The sequence below is a fragment of the Mus musculus genome, chromosome 12, assembly GCF_000001635.26.
Source record: "Mus musculus strain C57BL/6J chromosome 12, GRCm38.p6 C57BL/6J".
NCBI classification, from domain to species: domain Eukaryota; kingdom Metazoa; phylum Chordata; class Mammalia; order Rodentia; family Muridae; genus Mus; species Mus musculus.
The window spans coordinates 30,273,049-30,292,422 of record NC_000078.6 but is presented as its reverse complement, the minus strand read 5'-3'; the positions used below and the strand labels follow the sequence as shown (position 1 = coordinate 30,292,422).

The following is a 19,374-nucleotide window of genomic DNA, read 5'->3' as shown; positions in this document are numbered from 1 at the left end:
GTAGTTGTGCTCCTGTTTGGGCCCAGGTTGCTCTGATGTTGCTTGTTGTTCTCAGTGAGGGGTAAATGTCTGTCACACTCATGCCAACTGGGGCCATGAGTACATTACATTTCTAGTAGAGGAGCATTAGAGAGAAAGACCTCAGCACTGTAGGAAATTGTACCTACTTCTACCTATCCTGTGGTCCAAGGTTATAGGGTCTTAGGTAGCCCAGGCTGGCCTGGAACTTTGCTGTATAGGCGAGAATAACCTTGAGCTCATGGTTCTCCTTCTAACTCCCAAATGCTGGGATTATAGGCATATACCACCAGGCCAGACTCAAAGTTCTTCAAAGGGAATCTGCATAAAAACAGACCTGACTGCTAAGAAGTATACTCTACCCACCAAAGATGTCCTTCAGAAACAAGTGAGAACTATAGCCTGGGACAAGTGAAAGCTGCTTACATTCATCACCCACAGAGCTCCATGAACAGGTTGCCTGGGTGGATTACAATACATCGGGCTTTATTTATTACCTAATGACTTGATTCCACAGAGGTGAGCTAGAATCACTATTAGGCTAAAATTCACAAATGCATTCCAATACGATGAGATAGATAATTATTTAGGAGGATTACAATTACAGTCAAACCCAAATCTCATGCTTGTCCTTTATAACAGACCACATCATTTGCCTAAAGTTGGTTGGTTTGTGATTCAGGAGGGCAAACATCTTTTAAGCTTGAGGACAATTTTGTAAGAGTTTGACATCTGTGGATTTCAGCAGCTAAAGAAGGAAAAAAAAGTCACGTTGAGTTAAGTTGATGTGAAGGTCAGCCATCAGGTAAGGAGGGATGATGATGCTTTTGAGAAAGGTTAAGGAAGCCTCGAGTACCAGAAAATCCATGTGTACGTTGTACCCAGCATCAGAAGAAAGAGAGAGGAAATGTTGAACCTTCCTGAGTCAGGATTTAGAAAGATGAGCAGACACAACAGGACCTAGGGGCAACTTGTAGCGAACTGGGTTCTGCAGATTACTTCTAGTTACCTTTCGTTCATCTGAGACTATGTCACTTCCTACTTCCCCGTGGTAGCCCCGCCAAATCCCTAACATCCTCAGCTTTAATCGAGAGCTGAGCAGGGTCCTTATTTGTTGTCGTATATTTCCTTTATTCTGAGATGTTAGAAATGATGGTGGGTACCTATACTATAAGGCAGACAGCTATTCTACATGTTTTTCTAGCTAGAATTTATATTTGCAGCAGGAATCACTCAAAGTTCAGCGAAATTGTGGATAACACTTTAACTAAATTGCTGTGTGACTATTTTTGTATTGCATATATAAGAGCCTTGATGGTTCTAGAAATAAAGCTTGCAGTTTTCTTTGAATTCAAGGAATGGTGGTTCTAGTAAATCAGGTTATTGCCACAAATAGCACAAAAGAGCAAACAACAAAGACACAGTGTGCGAAGACCACCTGTGCCTGCATTTCCTTCCTGAAGGAGAAGCAAGCATGGGCCAACTTCCTCTGTCTGTTCTTTAAAAATTTCCCTCCACTGCTTCTTTAACTTCCAGTGGAGGGAGAACTTCCTTCTAAGGCAAGAAGACAGAGGCACCAGAGACACAAATAAGTCAGCAGGCACTTACCACTGACTTCTGCTCTCCTGACTTTCACTTAAAGGAGGGATTGACCATTTTCTTTAAGGGTATTCATTGGCTCCCAAAATCTTTTGAAGTTTTATTCAAGTGCTTTGCTATTTACCTAGGTGGCTGCTGACATTTTAATTTCATTACTGTGGAATTTATAACACGGTGTCTGTGTACATATCAAAATTGTGCAGTAGTTTCTTAGGGCTCGTCCTCTTGTTGCCCAGCTGGCATAGGGCATCTGGACCCAACACTGCCTGCAGAACACAACACCATCCACTCTGGAGAATATGGGACATAGCGGCTTCCCCTATATGGAGGTCCTCGTGGCTTGTGAGCTGATTCCAAAACGGAAATGTGTTGACTCAGATCTGCAAGTCTCATGGCCTGAGATAAGTTTTAATAAAGCAGACTCCTTTCCAGTCAAATATCATTCTATGCTAGAGGCCTTAGGAAAAGATGCTTCAGCGCATAGACCACCCCAGCTAGCACCCACTGTCATCTACTCAGTCTCTAGTCCTACAAGAATACACTGAGTCCAGAAACAGTAGCACCGGTACAGGATTTGGCATAGCAGGAAGAAACATTTGGAGCTTTGTTTAGTATGGGAATACAAGTACTAACATGCCATGGCAGGAAGGGACTAATCTAAACATTACTCAAGTAAATGGAATGAAGATGCAGTGTACCACAGGAGCGCAGGCATGGCAAGGCAGGAGGGGGACAGATATAAGCATGGCACAGCACAGGGTGCAGAGGAAAGGGGGTAGCATACATGGAGAGACAGTTATGAACTTGGCCCAGCACAGGAATATAGGCGTAGGCATGGCTGAACATTGGCTTCTGCCCTCTCTATTCCCTGAGGGAAATCTCTCTCCGTGTCAGCTGTTCTTCTGGCCATCCTGGGAACAACACAGACCTTCTCAGTGTGTTTCTGACAGGAGACAAGACATATGCCCCTGAAAACTCACATGGAGCTTGTAAATACTTTTTGCTGTTATATGTGTGATATCTTTTGATGGAATTTGAGTCCTAAATTTGGGGAGGCTGATGCTTTTGTCGACCCAGATCTCTCAGATCCCTCCTGTGTGCCAGAGGATCAGTGATTCTAATTGAGCCCCCATCCCACTCGGGTATAGCTGAAGAGAGATGCTATGTAAAGCCATGAACAGATGGAGGCTGAGATGGTGCGGGCTGGGATGCCAACAGAGGCAGCAAGGACAGGGAAGGGAAAGAGAGTGTTGGGCATCTCGAGACCTGGTCATAAGGGATGATCTGTGGGAGCATGGCTGACCTGATCAGAACAAGCCATGGTCTGTGAGGGCTTGGCTGTTGTAAGTCTCAGTAGGATAAGAATCAGGTTACTTAACATCCTTGCTTTAAGATTCGCATATATGGAGAGAATATTTTATTTCCCATCTGATTTAATATTGCCAATGAGTAGAAATAATATTGACAGTTGTCAATATCTTTTACATAAGGTGTGTTTGTTTGTTTGTTTGCTTGCTTGCTTGCTTGCTTGGTTTGTTATGCTGGTTGATTGGTTTGGGTTTTTTGAGAAAAGGTCTCCCAGTGTAGCCCTGGCTATCCTGAACTCACTGTGTAAACAATGAGGCTAGACTCAGAGAACTCTGCCTGCCTCAGTCTCATGACAACTGTACATACAGTTTAAAGAGGATGCCAGCAGAGAAGAAAATGGGTCATTCATTTTAGTATTTAATGAGAGCTCTTTACAAATTCAAACAAACTCACAATCAGACTTCTCTCTACTCATACGAAAGAAGATGCTCTGTATGCTGCATGTCCATTCAGTTGCACTGAGTCATCTCCTATCCTATGACAGGGAAGATGTTGAGTGGAGATGTGTGTGAGATTTCATTCAGCTTTAGAGTGCAGTACTTCCTCCTCAGTGACAGCAATCTGTGCACATTCATGTTGAGGGGAGGGAAACGCTGAGTGACTCCCGAAATTCCTTGTTTATTGTCTGGGATGAAAAGTGTGAACCACACTTTCCACATACTTCAATCAAATCCATCCTTAGAGGGAGTGGTACTTACGCTTCACATCGCAAGTCTCTTAACATGCTTAAAATTGGTCAGCCATTTAGCTCACTGGTGGCTTACATTTCCCCACACCCACATACAACCACACATACACATATACACACAAACTCATGTGTATATACAATGCACACTGCCTAGACTGACATACATAGGTATGCACACATATGTACATACACGTGAACATACATTACACACCTACCTGCAAGCATACACACTTTCATCACTGTTTTCTCCCAATCACACTAACACTAATAAGCAAACGCATCAGAGCACACATTTGCACACATATGCACGAACATCTGTAGACACTGCAGCACATAGATGTCAGTTCTTAGAAGCACAATGTTGATTAAAGACTGCTGTAAAGAAAGGTTGCCAAGATCCCCTTAACAATGTTGCTGCTTTTGCAACCCTGCAGCTGACCAGACAGAGATGTTGTTCATAGGAGATGCTGTACTACAGGTCAGTACCTTAAACTTTAATCTTTAACTCTATTCCATCTTTAAATTTTAAGTTTATTCCAATCAACTATTATCCTCAAAATTCTTCATTTGTCATCTGTTCAGGTTAATGGCATTAATGTAGAAAACGCAACCCATGAAGAAGTGGTAAGTCTTATATTTGGAGGGGGGCTATTTTTGGTATGTTATTTTCTTCTAAATGTATTTCTCTATTAACCCATATTTATGTGAGTGTGTTCATAGACACAGACACACCAGGGACCTGCAGGTCTCCACAAGCACTGAAGGAAATACATCTGATTTCGCCCATTTTAAATTCAAGGGCACAGAAATTCATGGAGCATTTGACTTGCTGCTTTGCCTTAGAGGGTTACCTCAGGACAAAACTCAAAGTCTCCCAGCATTTACTGAAGGTTTGTCTAGTACCATGCAGAGCCCCACTGTACGGTGTTCTGTTTCTGACACACCAGCTCACTCCAGCATCTTAGTGTATGAAATGTATAATGTGGAAGGGTCATGTGATAGGCTCATTTAGTGGGTGCCTAAGATGATGTGGGTCAAAGGTATTCATAAGCAATTCACCCCAAGAAAATGGACTTGGGTCATGTTGGGCTTCAAAGGGCAAAGGATAAGAGAAACACCTCCTCTTGAAAGCTAGTGTTTGGGCAGAGAGAGAGAGACAGACAGACAGACAGACAGACAGACTGAGACCCCTATAGTGCAGTCATTCAAAGAACCTGGGGCCATGGAGCCTGAGTAAGAAGGGGCCTAGTTGCCTATGAAAGGAGGGGCAAACATGAAGATTTCATTAAAGCTGTGTCTCAAGAAACAAGATGGAGGAGGAGGGGAGTGGGGTGCTGGCACAACATACACAGTGGCAGAGCTGCCATGAGATGGGAAGCCAAAACAAGGAGGAGAAGCAGAGAATCCAAACCAAAAGATAGGCTTAAGACTAGAAGAGACCCGAAAGGGTCCCTTTCAGGTCTCGTTCTGTGTAACAGTCAAAGTCAAATAGGCTATTAATTAGTTAGCATTCCCTAACGGGCATGCTCCCATTCATTCTTCCACTCGTCGGTGCCTGTTCAGTAAGTCAACACTATTCCTAGGGAAAGCAAAGCCCCTCCCTGCTTGCCCAGAGCTGAATTCACATGAAACCAGATGGAGTGTTTGCAGTGAGTGATTTGTGGCCAGATGAAGACCTGCTCAGTACAAGCAGCTTGTTGATTTATTAATATCCTCACATAGGGCATATTTATTGCTGTTTTCTGCATGCCAGGCTAGAGGGAGTTTCACAAATGGGCAGACATGTTTCATAGTCTCTAGAGATGTGCAGTTGGGGCTTATGATCAACTGGGGGAAACTTGCTCATTATTAGCTTTCCAGACTTAGTGATAAATACTGCTGTTTGTCTTCTACAAGGTATTTTTTTTAATGATAAGAAAACATAATTTAAAGAAAGGCTATCAAATTTTTAAAAACTTTTTAATACTATTGGTATGTAAATAAAATTAGAAACATTTATCCATGTAGATTTTATAAATGTTGTTATACCAAGATTAATTTGACACTAATATACTTTCAGCAAATTTTATGTATACATTATTTTGTGATGTAAAATAAATTACCAGGGCACCATTAGTGATATATGTAGAATTAATTTGTCAGGATCATAAGCTTCCTAGAGATATCCCATTTGTAAAATACCTCATTCATTGCACAGTTTTCCTCTCTCAATCTTACAATAAATTCTGGTTTCAGTGCTTAAAGAAAAATTATCAGTTATGCTCAATGGAAAGAATCTTTCTAACATAAATACATTCTCAAGGTGACATGTATGCAAGGTGAGCCTTAGACTTCTGGTTTGAAAAAAAGTCTGTGAATTGAAGTTGGTGATAATGTTTAAATATATAAACAGATGATTTAACAGGTAGTTTCTCTTTATAGCACAGCTGTTGCTTCGGTCATAAGACTGCATAGTGTTATAGTAGCTAGCTATTGGAGACAGCAACTTGTCCATACACTTATTGTATAGATCTCTGAGATGTATGGCCACTCAGAGAAAGAAAATTGGTGGTTGTCATCATTCAGTTTTGGGTCCATTTGAATGTATCACATTATATTGTCATAGGTACATAGTTTATTTATCAACTAAAAGTAAATTTTAAAGATTTATAACAAAGTGAGTAGCTGTTTGCCTGAAAAAGTAAGCAGAAGAAAATAAATAATAAAAGCTAAAGCAGAAGTTATTGAAATGAAACCCAAGAAATGAGAGCTTGTATGCGGGAGCTGTCCATCATGCAGCCATGTTTCTTAGCATTCCTCCAGCTGTAATCAAGATAAGTGGCTACTTTAAATATCTTACAACTGCACAGAGAGACTTGCATCTAGACACAGATGCTTCAAGACAGTTGCTAACACTGACAGGATTTCATTCCAGTCACAAATGTTATTGATAATACACAGCTCACAGCTTTACTGCAGAAGACTGCTTAAGTCATGGCTACTTTAAATATCCTGCCAGGGCTACTTGATTTGTCACACACACACACACACACACACACACACACACACACACACACACACACACACACACATCACTCCAGTGACTTTGCTGTAACTGTTCCCAGTCTGGAGAGGAAGAACCCCTCCACAACTCCTGGTTGGGAATGGGCACGTATACTTGGTTGAATAAACAGTCATCCTCTCACTTCTCATGGTAGCAGTGCAATAGACCTTCCCACTGTGGACTGCCCCCCATTTCCATATCCAACCCCCTCTGGCATCTTTATGATGGATAAGCCAAGCTGAGCTGGTAACATGACGAAGAGACAGTTGTTCAAGCTTCCAACACAGACATTCCTGTAGCCGCTAGTTGGTGGATGAAGAGTCTCAGAGTAGTTAGGGACAGATTTCAGAGAGCTGAGGTTTAGAATTTGGAGTGTTGAGTCCATAAACACTAGAAACATGTTGAGAAGGAAAGAAAAACTGGAAAGCTGAGCCTACAGAAGGCTAACAGCTGTAGAAAGCCAAGGCCACAGAGAGCTGCAGGACCCAGCACTGAAAGAACTCTAGAAAACACTAAGGCATACTTTGTCTGGCTGCCAAGGAGTTGTAACCCTGAGGATGGAGGACCCCAATGCCCTGAGCTCAGACTTGGATGAACTTCTCTTTGTATATCTGTGATTTCAATCTGAACAAAAAGAAAAAGAATCCCCAGTTGAAAGTTCACACTGCCCCTGTCACCCCAAGCGTTGTGCTGCTAATCAATAATTCAGTTGATGCTACTAGAGACACCATGAGAGAAGACATGCATATGTATGTTTACCTGTGTGCAAGCATGTGATATATGTATATGTGTGTACATGTGTGTATGCATGTGATATCTGTAGCAGAGGACCTGTGTTTGAAACTCCTGGGAGAAGCCAACCAACAAGGTTGGAGCCAGAGACCAACCATTACAACCAGTTACGAACTGCTGTCCTGTGTGATGGTCATGTCAAAGTATGCAAAGGAAAATTAACTCTTGAAAATTGCCTCCTCTTTGTTCGAGGGACACGGGAAAGGACCTGCTTCCTTTGAGTTGTAAAGGAAGCATGAAGTTGTTAGAAATATAAATCCAAATATAAAAGGTACAAATGGGTCTGCTTTATGCCTCATAGAGATGACTACTCCAAAGGATCTCGTCTTAGAAAATTAAAATTCAGTTATCTAAGTACGTGGGTAGATGGCGATTGTGTGATCCGAGGTGGAGACTGCTTCGGAGTTTCTAATTTTTCACAGAAGACATTTGATTTTCCCGTGGCTGGAACCCTCTCACGTCTCACTTTATAATCTGTTTCAGCGCAGTAACTGAAGCAAGCAGTAAAACTGCACCTGATTGAAAGCAACAAACCCTGGTGGATGCTAAAATTGTATCTACTTTCCAATGCAAATAGCTAATGATTCAGCATCACAGGAAACAGGTTGGACCCTCAGTCCCTGCAGCAGCTAACATGAAATTGATAGCTAATAAAACAAGGACCTAGCATGTGCCTTGTAAGAAGAGGCCTGTGTTTAAATTAAGGGTGAAAAAAGGTGAACACATGCTAGAAACTAGTTATGAAAAAGTATAATTGTGGTTCTGTTATGAAACCTTTCAAGATAATTTTTAAAAACACTCCTTACTGTGTTTAAACAAAACCAGGAAATCTTTACAGTTGCAGAGATTCTTGCTATCTTTTCACCTCAGCAATGGCACATCAAAGAAATCGTTTTCCCTGTCTAGTTGGTGAGACAATGAGTGTATCGGGATTATTTAAAACATGAGTGGCTCAAGGGAAGATGCATCTACATGGTGTAGGGCCCACCTCGGCTTGGGTGATGACTCATAACACAAATACACCCTACCTTCAGGCTGCTTCTCTAAAGAGATTTTCTCTTCCATCAGCTGTTTTCAAGAGAGGACTTGTGAGCATTGTCCAGGCCTTTTATGTTTCCTGTAGCTTCCTCCGTTGCCCAGGAGAGAAGATTTCCCATAAAGGAAATATCTACAACACAGTGGGGTATATGAAGGTGTACCTGAAAGTCAGGTTGTTTCAGTGAGCCCAGAACTGAGAACACAAAAAGCAACAACAGCCAACCACACAACATGGAGCAGACAGTAGGGAAAGGATAGGCAGGACTTCGTGGTGATTGCTCATATAGAGCCAGGTGTGATGGCACACACCATTGATCCCAGCACGCAGGAGGCAAAGTCAGGCAGTCTCTGAGTTCGAGGCCAGCCTGGTCTACAAAGCGAGTTCCCTGTCTTGAAAAGATAATGATAATGATAATAATAATAATAATAATAATAATATAATTAAATTAGAAAATTAGATTATGAAACATTAACATTAATGGAGAAACCCTGCCTAATCATCATCACCATCACCATCACCATCATCATCATCATCTAGAATTAAATTAGAAAATTAGGTTATGAAACATTAACTTTTATAGGTGTATTGAAAAATATTATTGAGAATGTAAAGTGAAGGGAATCAGTAAAACAAACATCATACAAAATAAACATTATATCGTTCTGGATTATGACATTCTGGTCAAGCCAACACTTCATCAAAATTAAATTGCTAGAGTATTAAATGAAAACTAGATTACTTTCCCCTGTATTAAAAAAAATAGACCTTCTTATTTGCTCAGAAACTCAATGCTGTCTCCTTTCTCCATGCCAGCATACTGCACTCACATGTATGCATATGTGTGTGTGTGTGCACACACACACACACATGCTGATACACACTGCTCCTGCATGATCACCTGAAACAGTTTAAGGACAGGGTGAGTTTCAGAGTAGCAGACCCTTGGCTGAGAGCACTGGGTTCCAGTGTGCATGCCAGCCAATTTCCTCTCTTTGTTCTCGTTGACCACAGCAGTGCAAATGGAGTATGACTCCGTAGCCACTTCTTAGTTGCTGCTGGACTGGGCTGCAGGGAGATAGCTACATGATTGAAGTTTGTGTATGAAGAAAGGGCTCTGCAGAGATATATAACCTCAAAATGGGAAGTGGAGACATGAAGTATATATCTGGTTTTGGAAGCTGTAGCTGGGAAGTGAATGTTTGCAAAGGGATGTTCACTCGGATGAAGAACCGAAAGACTTCTCCTTTAGGAGGCAGGCATTCAGATATCATGGTACAGCGGTGTTAGCCAGGCAGACAGATATGAGACAGGCACTGGGACACGCAGAAAGGACTGATGGGGCAGGATCGTGGAGCAGCCAGGTTAAAGGTACCAGGAAGATCAACTTACATGAACTATAAAGGTTAGGAATTCTGCTTTGCTAGACTGGATATAGAGAGGAGGTCTGAGAGAGGCAGACATAAGGAAGGGTTGAAGAGCAAGACAGATTTTAACTTTGCTATAGACAGGTGTGCACACAACATAGTTTCTCTGGCACAAGGTGCTGTGACATAGCACTGGTCCACGTGGAAGAGCGCAGCACAGAATGAATGTGGTGAATCATGGAGTAAGTGTGGTACAGCTTTCAGAAAGCTGGGTAGTTGACTTTGTCTGGGATGAGGCAAAGGTAGATCGTACTCTGAGAGGGGTAGGCTGACTTAGAGTGAAGCCAGACTGTAAGATGGCGAATCTGCTGGTGGGAATACAGGGCACACCATTCACGTAAGCACTAAATCAAGATCTCTACTTCATCAGATGAGTAAAAAGGAAAGGTGTGGTAGGGGAGAGGTGAGAGATGTCATCTTGGGAAATGCAGGCAGGGCTAGATTCTAAAGTGTCTGTATTTATTAGAGCCCAACGGCCACAACTTCAGACCAGGATAAATCCGAGGCATTTTTCTCTGACTGGGTTACACAGCCTGGAGTATTCGCTCTAGGATCTCAATTGATGAGGCAGAGATTAAAGTCACTTAAATCAATTTGAGTGCAATTTGGTGTAAATCAGCTTGGAAAGTGGATCCCTGAGAGACTGTGCAGTCCTTTCACAGTGAGCATGCCCTTCCCACACTCTGATGTTCAGGGTGAAGATAAGGTGCAGGTCCATGAACAGGCCTTTCCATTCAGCTGAAGTCTAGGCTGGCAGGCTGCTTGCACTTCAATAAGGTGGCTAACCCTTGGTTTCTATGCTCAATGAACACCAGCAGCTGGAAAGGGGGAAATGCCAAATGAAGTCTAATGGACTGAGCTCTGCTATCAAGAATGTGATGTGTTTACAAGGAAGTAAGCTAGGGTGTTCTCCACAGAGACTCCATGCAGCTTCGTCTCTTGGAGTGACAGAATCTCCCCAGCCTTGGAGAGTCTGCTCTTGTTCTCCAAAGGCAGATAACAGTATCATGGACACCCTTCTGCCTCTTCCACGGGTGTTGCAATGCTAGGGAAAAGAAGTGGAAGACACTCAAAGTTCAGTTCTTTTAGTTGGTCAGACTTTCTATGTGTCATTTAACAAGGGAGAATTGCAAGTTTAAATAAAACCTCATGATTGTAAATACAAGCTGGTGTCCTGATGTTACAGTTAAACTTGAATATCCAAAATTAAACTTTCATTTAGTTACATTTATATAGTTACACTTATTAGTTAGAACAAAACAATTGAAAATATATATATGGGAAACAGGTAAATTAATTTTATAAAAAATCTGTGTGTACACATGTTGTGTGTATTGTATTAGTGTATATTAGTATAAGTATACCTATAAAGTCTGAATGTATATGCATGAGTCTATGTCTGGAAATGTGTATATGTAAATGTAAGCAAATATATTTATTCACCCTAATACTCACATTCTTACAAGAATACATGGGATATTTGAAGTAGTTTAAGCCACAAAGGAAGCTTAGCATAAATTTTGTTCAGTCCAAAAAAAAAAATGAACCTTGTTTGAAAGGTTTTCATATTTCTATAATATAAACTTTTAGCCAAGGTGAAACACATAAAAGTATTTTAAATCATAAGAGAAGCGTGAACAACATTGAAACATTTCTTATGTCAGAACTTATGTGACATAGCTGAGCAACACATCTGGACAGGTAGGAGCTTTTAACACATTCACGACGTTTCAAAGGAAGGAAGGAAGGAAAGGAAGGAAGGAAGGAAGGAAGGAAGGAAGGAAGGAAGGAAGGAAGGGAAGGAAGGAAGGAAGAAGGGAAGGAAGGAAGGAAGGAAGGAAGAAGGGGAAGGGAAGGAAGGAAGGAAGGAAGGAAGGAAGGAAGGAAGGAAGGAAGGAAGGAAGGAAGAAGGAAGAAGAGAAAAGATAAGAAATCTATTTTCCACATCAGGGATTTTAAAGCAGAATTAACACAGAAATTTAAACAAGGATATGATGAAGATGAAGGAGCAAGTTTATAAAACAGCATGAGGGCTTAAAAGGAGCACAGTTAACAACAGGGGGCATTAGCATGTTAGCTTGGTTCCTGCTGCAAAGACACCAGGCTAGGTCTGTGAGCCGGGGGTCGGTGAGCAAACCCCAGTGCCAGACCCACGCTGCAAACCCAAACCAGGCGCATTCCTGAATCAGACACATGAATCCAGGAGTAGCCAGAAAATCACGAACCTGTAATGCTTGTTTTAGGCAAAGAAAGCAACCTGCCAGAGACCAGGGCACCTATGTGTTACTGAGAGAATGAAGACAGTGGAATAGATAATCATCTTACTGTGCCTTACTCTTGCATGCCACAGGAACTGATGGATCCACTGTGTGCTCACTGGGTAAATGGGCACCAGTGAGTTGCTACCGAGAAGGCCAATTACCCTTTAGCAGATAACTGAAATCTGAGACAGGATTTTCCTGGGACAATTTCTGGAAAGACACAAACTTCTTCATAGTGGCTTGCAAGGATGAAATGGTTGTGAAACGCTTGAACCTTGTTAAATGCTTGCTCTTCTGCTGCATTTTAAATACTTTTTGTATCCAAAATTGTGCAGTGACTCTTCTGAGGTTGCCTTATGTCTATCCATGAAGGGCATCCACTCATGCTCCCAGCAATCTGGGACTCTAAAGAACGTGACACTGAGGTCTCAGAGCCTTTGCTTTGAGTCATCATCATCAGCCTTCCTTAGAGCAGTGTTTGTGTCCCTTTAGAGGTGGGGCTCTTGGCAGGCGACCACAGAATCATGAGAGTGCCTCTCTCTTCAGTGAGCACACTGTTCTCCTGCTGCAGGATAATATGTCACAAGAATCAACCCTACTGACACGATACAGGTCCCAGACCATGAGAAGGAAACTTTTGGTGTTTGGTTCCTGTGGGTCTGGATAATGTGACAAGATGGCTTTAGATGATTGCATGTAGGAAATGTCCCAGATGGTACAGAAGTATAGAAAAAAATCTTTAAAATGTGGAAACCTCTTTAGGATAGTTTACTTGTAAGGTCCTAGTTAGAAATCAGATATGAAAACCATAGCCTGGACCAATGGGCCCAGAGAGGTATACTCTACAATCTAGGATGTGTCCCCAAGCCACAGTCTCCAAGGAACGGCAACAATTACAAAAGGCAACTGTGGTGGCTGCTGGCAGAAGGAACTGCTGTCAGTGTAAGGCAGTGATCTGCCAAGGGAGAAAAAGCTGTAGGTCATTGCAGACGTGGAAACACCCGTGGCCAACACTGATTTTTTTCCCTGCTTGACACACAGGCTTTGATCTAGAAGAAAAGTGACTAGTGAGTCAAGACTTGTCTCTCACCCACACATCATCCTGAAAGATTGGGGCGATGTGAGCACTTTGAGATTTAAGAAATTAAAAAAAAAAAAAAACAAAGAAAAGTTACTAAACCTTTAATTAAAGTTCCTGAATATCTCAGGCCATCGAGCCCTGGTCTTCCAGATGGCTCTGTTATTCTCAGGCAAAATTATCAAGATACACATAAACTCATACAAATATGTGATCACACATTTTAATGCTTCAAACCACAACTGGTTCTGCTGAAGGGCTCTAGAATTCATTAAAGAGATTTACATTTCATTTTATTTAATAATTCAACAGGGGTATGCACATACTTGCACAAACATACAGAGCAAACCAGGACCACAGGACCACTGTAGCCTGGCTGCACTCTATGGGGAGTAGAGAAACCTTTCCAAGGTTGTGACAACCTGGGTTCCACACATCTCCACAGTTCCTGTCCCTGTTCTTTGGAACTAACCTGCACTGAACGCTCAGGACCAGGGTATCATGATGGCTATCCACTTATGAGCCTTTGTGGCCATCTCCTGTCCAGAGATAAGGCATTCTAAAGTAAGATTTCCAAGGCAAAGACCTTCACTGCAGCAAGAGGATGCAGCTACATTGTGCTTCTCCCTAGATTTTGCTTGCCAAGGAAAGACAGCCAAGACACTTCCTTGGACTGGCCAAGGAGTAAGTGTCAATGGGTCATCTCCTGAGATATGTACCAAGCAAGGGGAAACCTTCCCTACCCCCTGCTCAGTTGCTTGGTGTGAGGCCCACTTCTGTTCTGTTTGTACTAATAGTGCATTGGAGACAGAGACTAGACATTTAGGGATTGGGACCTGTTGCATGGGAGATAGAGATGTGTCCCTCCTTTTGCATAGTTTATGTGCCCTTATCTGAGCATCAGGTAAAGAAATGCTGTGGAGATAGGGAGATGGGATTAGGTTACCCTGGGGTAGAACCTTAAAAATTATGAGACAAGTTAATACTCAGGACCTTGTGGATATAGAGAGAACATACACCAGACATATCTGCAGCATGGATACTGTAAGCACATGGTCACTAGTGGCAGCATCTACATTCTTGATAAGAATGGACAGGGTCAAGGTAGGGCTTCAGAAATTCCAGTGGGAAAGGAATAGTGTGTGAGGCCATGGTCCACAAAGCCCTAAAGACATGGCAGGACAGTCATGTCATGGAGTAGAAACTGGTGGACACAGAATGCCTGGCCAGTTTGGAAGGTCTGGCCAACTTAGAGATCTGGTCATCTCAGAGGCTGTGATCAGATAGAACTACTGGGGCAGCCACACTCATGAAAGACAGGAGAATGTCCATGCTAGAGGCCAAAGAACCTTCAGCTGTCTTTGTTCACTCTTCAACCCCTCTCCCCTGCCCCACCAAGAATTTAAACCACTGTTCCATACTGTAGCTGCTCAAATAAGAATTGCTGAGGATAATGTGTGAAGAATTGGAAAGCAGAAAGAATGCACAAGTTTTGTCAGGAGTACAAAGAGATGAAGATTCAGGAGACAGTTGATGAGCCTTGGATGGTGAAACTTTGTGGTCACACACATGATGGAACACTAATAGGTCCTAATAAGCAGATGTATAGCATGTAGACCAATAGGGTCTTATTTTTGGTTTGTTCTTTGAGACAGGATTTCTCTATATAGTCCTGATTGCCCTGGAACTCGTTCTGTAGACAAGGCTAGCCTGAAACTTAGAGATCTGCCTGCATCCGCATCCTGAGTATTGGGATTAAAGGCATGTGTCATCACTGCCAGGCTAATAGTGTTTTAATAAAATCAGCCTAAGCACAAATATGTTGTGTACAAAAAGCTGACCTTGGCTTCCCTAAGTAATGGATATGAGATATATGGCTAAAATCAAACCCACATGAATAGATTTCAGCAGAGTGTCACATCACAGTTAATGATATCTGTCATTTTCCCCAGTTAAGGTGATATTTGACATTTGAAATTATGTGGTTATGTCACGGTCACTCAGCTGATGTGTCTTTCGCCAGTGTCTGACAGTTGGCGATTTGTATCAACAAATTGACTTCTCACGCATGGGATCTAACTTTCTGGCAGATTAAATCATTTAGCATGCAGGAGCCCTTGCCCTGTGGATTAACATGGCTGCTTTTGATGTCTATACATTCATAGCCAAAGCACAGGTGCTGTGCACTCTTAGATATATGTAGCCAATTGTCTTTACCCCAGTTTAGCCTTAGAGTGTTTCAGTATCTCAAAGGTAACTCTGAAACAAATCCTTAAAAATTAAGAAAGACCCATAAAGACTTGATGCTTCACTCATGTCTGGTTCTTCTGTGATGGCGAAGTGCATTCTCACCTTCTGAACAGGTGCATCTTCTGAGAAACGCTGGCGATGACGTCACCATCACTGTTGAGTATCTCAGGGAAGCACCCTCATTTCTGAAGCTGCCATTAGGTAAGTGGGAAGGGGTAGAATTCTAGTGTGTTGGGGGATTTTCTTGCGTCCCACATTATCTTTCCACATATCTTGGAACAGTTGGTATAAATCATTCTCCAAACACTTGCTCAGAGAGGATTTAAACAGGCAGAGAGCACAATAGGTCCCTAAGGCACTCCAGACATCATCACCAGAAGCAACCCTGTGTCTTCCTTCACATGTACCCCCTGCTACTGTGTTTACCTACACACACACACACACACACACACACACACACACACACACACACACACTCACACACACACATTAACCCATATATACACACTTACTCTCACACACATTAACACACATACACGCTCATAGACTTACACACACTAACACACATAAACACAGGTACAGACAGTTATCTACACATACATTCATGTGCATATATGTAGAGTTGTTTAATATCTAGGTTGACCTCATATTAAGTATACAGCCCAGTCATGCTAATGCATATATCAGAGTGCCTACCATGATGGGCAGAGCTTGTGATACTCTGCTGTACTTGATCCACCAAGACTGTGTGTTTGTGACTTTAACTTTTCTTCCTAGCTGGTTACAGTTAACAGAAGGTCCTGCCCTTTCTTTAGTTAGCAGTGCAGGTATAGACCTCTCATGAATGCTGCCTTCCACTTCTAGGAAAGATCTAAAGACAGGGCTTAGCCTCCTTAGAGCTGATGTTTGCTGTTGTAAGTGCAGGGACAGCTGACAGCAGCAGGAGCCTGCCTGGCCCTGGGCAGCCCTCCTTTCCTAACCCGACTGCCTCTCCCCTCCATCTGCTTCTTGCAGAAAGGGTGAATCCTTCTCCCTGATCCATCCTGATGCCCACTCATCCTCTTCCATCACTATAGCCCTGTTGTCAGCATCTATCTTTACTGTATAAGTGGCCTGGGTGCTGCTCATGAGGCCTTTTGAGCTATAGACTCTAACCATATACCCATTCCATGCTCTATCAGATAAGCCACTGGACTCAGACTTTCCTTCTACCCTCTTTTTCCTGAGACCTTTGAGCCTGTCATCTCCAAGGTAGCCTAGGGAGTGGCTGTGATATTCACTATTCTTAGAGAAATTGGTACTCAGCTGCTCTGTAGACATGTGCATAAGAGTTGCTGCCTGCCCTGTGTCCATGGAGACCACCTTGTGAAATGGAGAAAGAATAGCAGGTGACAAGTTCTTGAGGATACAAGGATGATATGGAATAGGTCATGGAAGGGTTTCATGTGCTAATGGAAAAATCCCAGAGTAAGGAAAGTAGATACAACAGACAGATCCAAGACTGGAAGGAAAATCACAACTGTCGTTGTGGAATGCCGTGGATAATGCTAACAATGCTCCCATGTGCACAGAGACAGGGGTGTGATCTATCATGTGCCTATTATGGATGGTGGATCACTCAGAGATACCAGGGAATTCCAGCTTCCCTGTGTTACCACACACGAGGATGAGATACTTCTACAAGACACTAAGATGACGCGGGAAGGACATGGGGAGCTGATCCAAGATTCAGTATTTTTTCAGTGCTACCAGGGAAGGTTTGAAATAAGGGGAGGAGAGGGGAGACACACACACACACACACACACGAGAGAGAGAGAGAAAGAGAGAGAGAGAGAGAGAGAGAGAGAGAGAGAGAGAGAGAGAGAACGAGAACAAGAACACAGTAAAGTTATAAAAGAAGGCAAATGTTAAAATGGGAAGTAAATAATAAAGTTATAAATAATAATTTTCAGTATTTCCCCTTCTTGATCAATTCCATCAACTCAGAGAGTGAAGTCCAGAAGAGATCTTGGTAGTTGGGAAGCTGAGTCAGGAAGTATGGCCCATTGAATGTAGCCAGAGGTTCTTTAAACAGGATGTGAAATAGCAGTGTGCCTATCAGAGTGCGGTGCAGTTGCTGTGGATATGATGGCATGTAGACCATGAAGGACAGGAGTTTTGTGCCCTCTCTGAAATTCTGGGTGGGAAATGGGTGTAAAGAAGAGGCCTATGTTTCCCTTTGCTCCATGCCAATAACAACACTGGGGAGGATAACCATCTAGAGGATTTCTGGTTGATTACAGTTGAATGATTGTCATCTGAACCTGTGGCTTTGGGCCTATGGGAGCTGGTAGGACCCATGTAAGCCCTGTCCTTGCTGCTCCCATCTCTGTGAGTGCATTTGCACCTTGCATAGTTGATTTGGAAGGCCTTGTTCTTCTAGTGTCCTCCTTCCCTCTGGCTCTTACACACTTCCTGTCTTCTCTTCCATTCAGGATTCCCTGAGCTCTGAAGGGAAGGATTTGATGGGGACCTCCCATTTAGACCTTCTTTCTGTAAATGTCACTTCCTTATAGATCCTCTACCTACCAGTGGTGCCACAGGTTCCAGGCTGTTTAGCACATGAACTTTGCGGTACATGTATCCAAACCATATATGGGTGATGGAAACTCCCTAATTGGAAATGATGAGGGCTTTCAAGGCCCTGTACAAAAGAGGCTGTATCCAGCCACCAGCAATGTTCCTCACAATGAAGGAGACTGGTACCAGTGCTGAGCCTTCGTTTCCATCTTGGGTTTGTTCCAGTAGAGTACATAGCAGCCAATGTCCAGGAGAGCATCTTTCACCTCCTACATGGGCCTATGTGTGCTGAACATGCCAGTGTACTGAGGTTGAAAGTGAGGAGCAGTTATAGCCTGGCCCAGGGGACAGCAGGAACCACACAGATGACAGGACACTTGCACGTCCTTTCCTACCTTCCATTAGAGGTCAGTAACCTTTCTGGCCAGAGAAAGAATGGTGAGGATTTGGTGGCTGCTAACCCTGGTGAAAATGGGAGCAGTAGAGCCAACAGCTACAAAGATGTCAACATCTGCTTCTTGAATAGGAAAGGTCATCATGACTCTAAAGCCCCTATTTCCCTTGAAGGATATCGAAGAGCTCTTCAAACCCAGGAACTTTAACATGCACTCACAGGCTTGACTGGAATCTGAGGCCTTGTCTGATAGCATTCAGTTAGCTAGGAGCTCTTGTGAGCTGCCTTGTGAGGGCCTGTGCAGAGCTCAGCCTTTGTAACCCACCTTAAACTCCTGAGCCCCATTGTCAGGACCAATGCAGAGTTCCAGGGAGGCATACTGAGCTTGCCATTAATTCTATAAATGTCCGTTTTCCTTTTATTTTGTTCTTTACAACCTAAGACTGTTAAGTGATAGTATCTATAAAAATTTAAACACAAGGGCCATAACCATTCCATAAATCCACACAAAATGGCCTCCGGTGAGTCCATGTCATTGAGGTGAAATTGCTTCTGCCTAAGCAGCCCCTGTTGAATTGCTTGTTTGTCTGAAACCAACATCTGTCCCACAGAGGTGATTGCTGATGGAGAAAAATCCCAACAGACTTGTCAAGAAAAGGTCCACTTCAGCATTTCTTAAATTGATATTAATGGGAAAATAAATACCCAGTGTGATTGAGTGAATGGACCTGTGTGATTTTTCCAGACGCTCAGACACTTAATGATTATATGCAGGTAGACTTTGCATATTGTTTCATATTTCACTGTGCCGGACACCATCACTACTGATTACATTACTTGATGTGCTACAGTCGATAGAC

At 42.7% G+C, this 19,374-nt stretch overlaps 1 protein-coding gene across 9 annotated transcripts in view; it reads left to right on the top strand.

Moving 5' to 3' along the window:
• Sntg2 (syntrophin, gamma 2) overlaps positions 1-19,374 on the top strand; it is a 198,911-nt gene that overhangs the window by 80,970 nt on the left and 98,567 nt on the right. For all 9 annotated transcript variants that reach the window (NR_136915.1, XR_872414.1, XR_003950053.1 and 6 more), the window contains exons 5-7: positions 4,108-4,151; positions 4,256-4,297; positions 15,674-15,761. Coding sequence is in view for 5 of the 9 variants with exons in the window: in NM_001324520.1 (NP_001311449.1) it covers positions 4,108-4,151; positions 4,256-4,297; positions 15,674-15,761 (174 nt within the window). In the remaining 4 variants the exon portion in view is untranslated. The remainder of the gene's footprint in view (positions 1-4,107; positions 4,152-4,255; positions 4,298-15,673; positions 15,762-19,374) is intronic.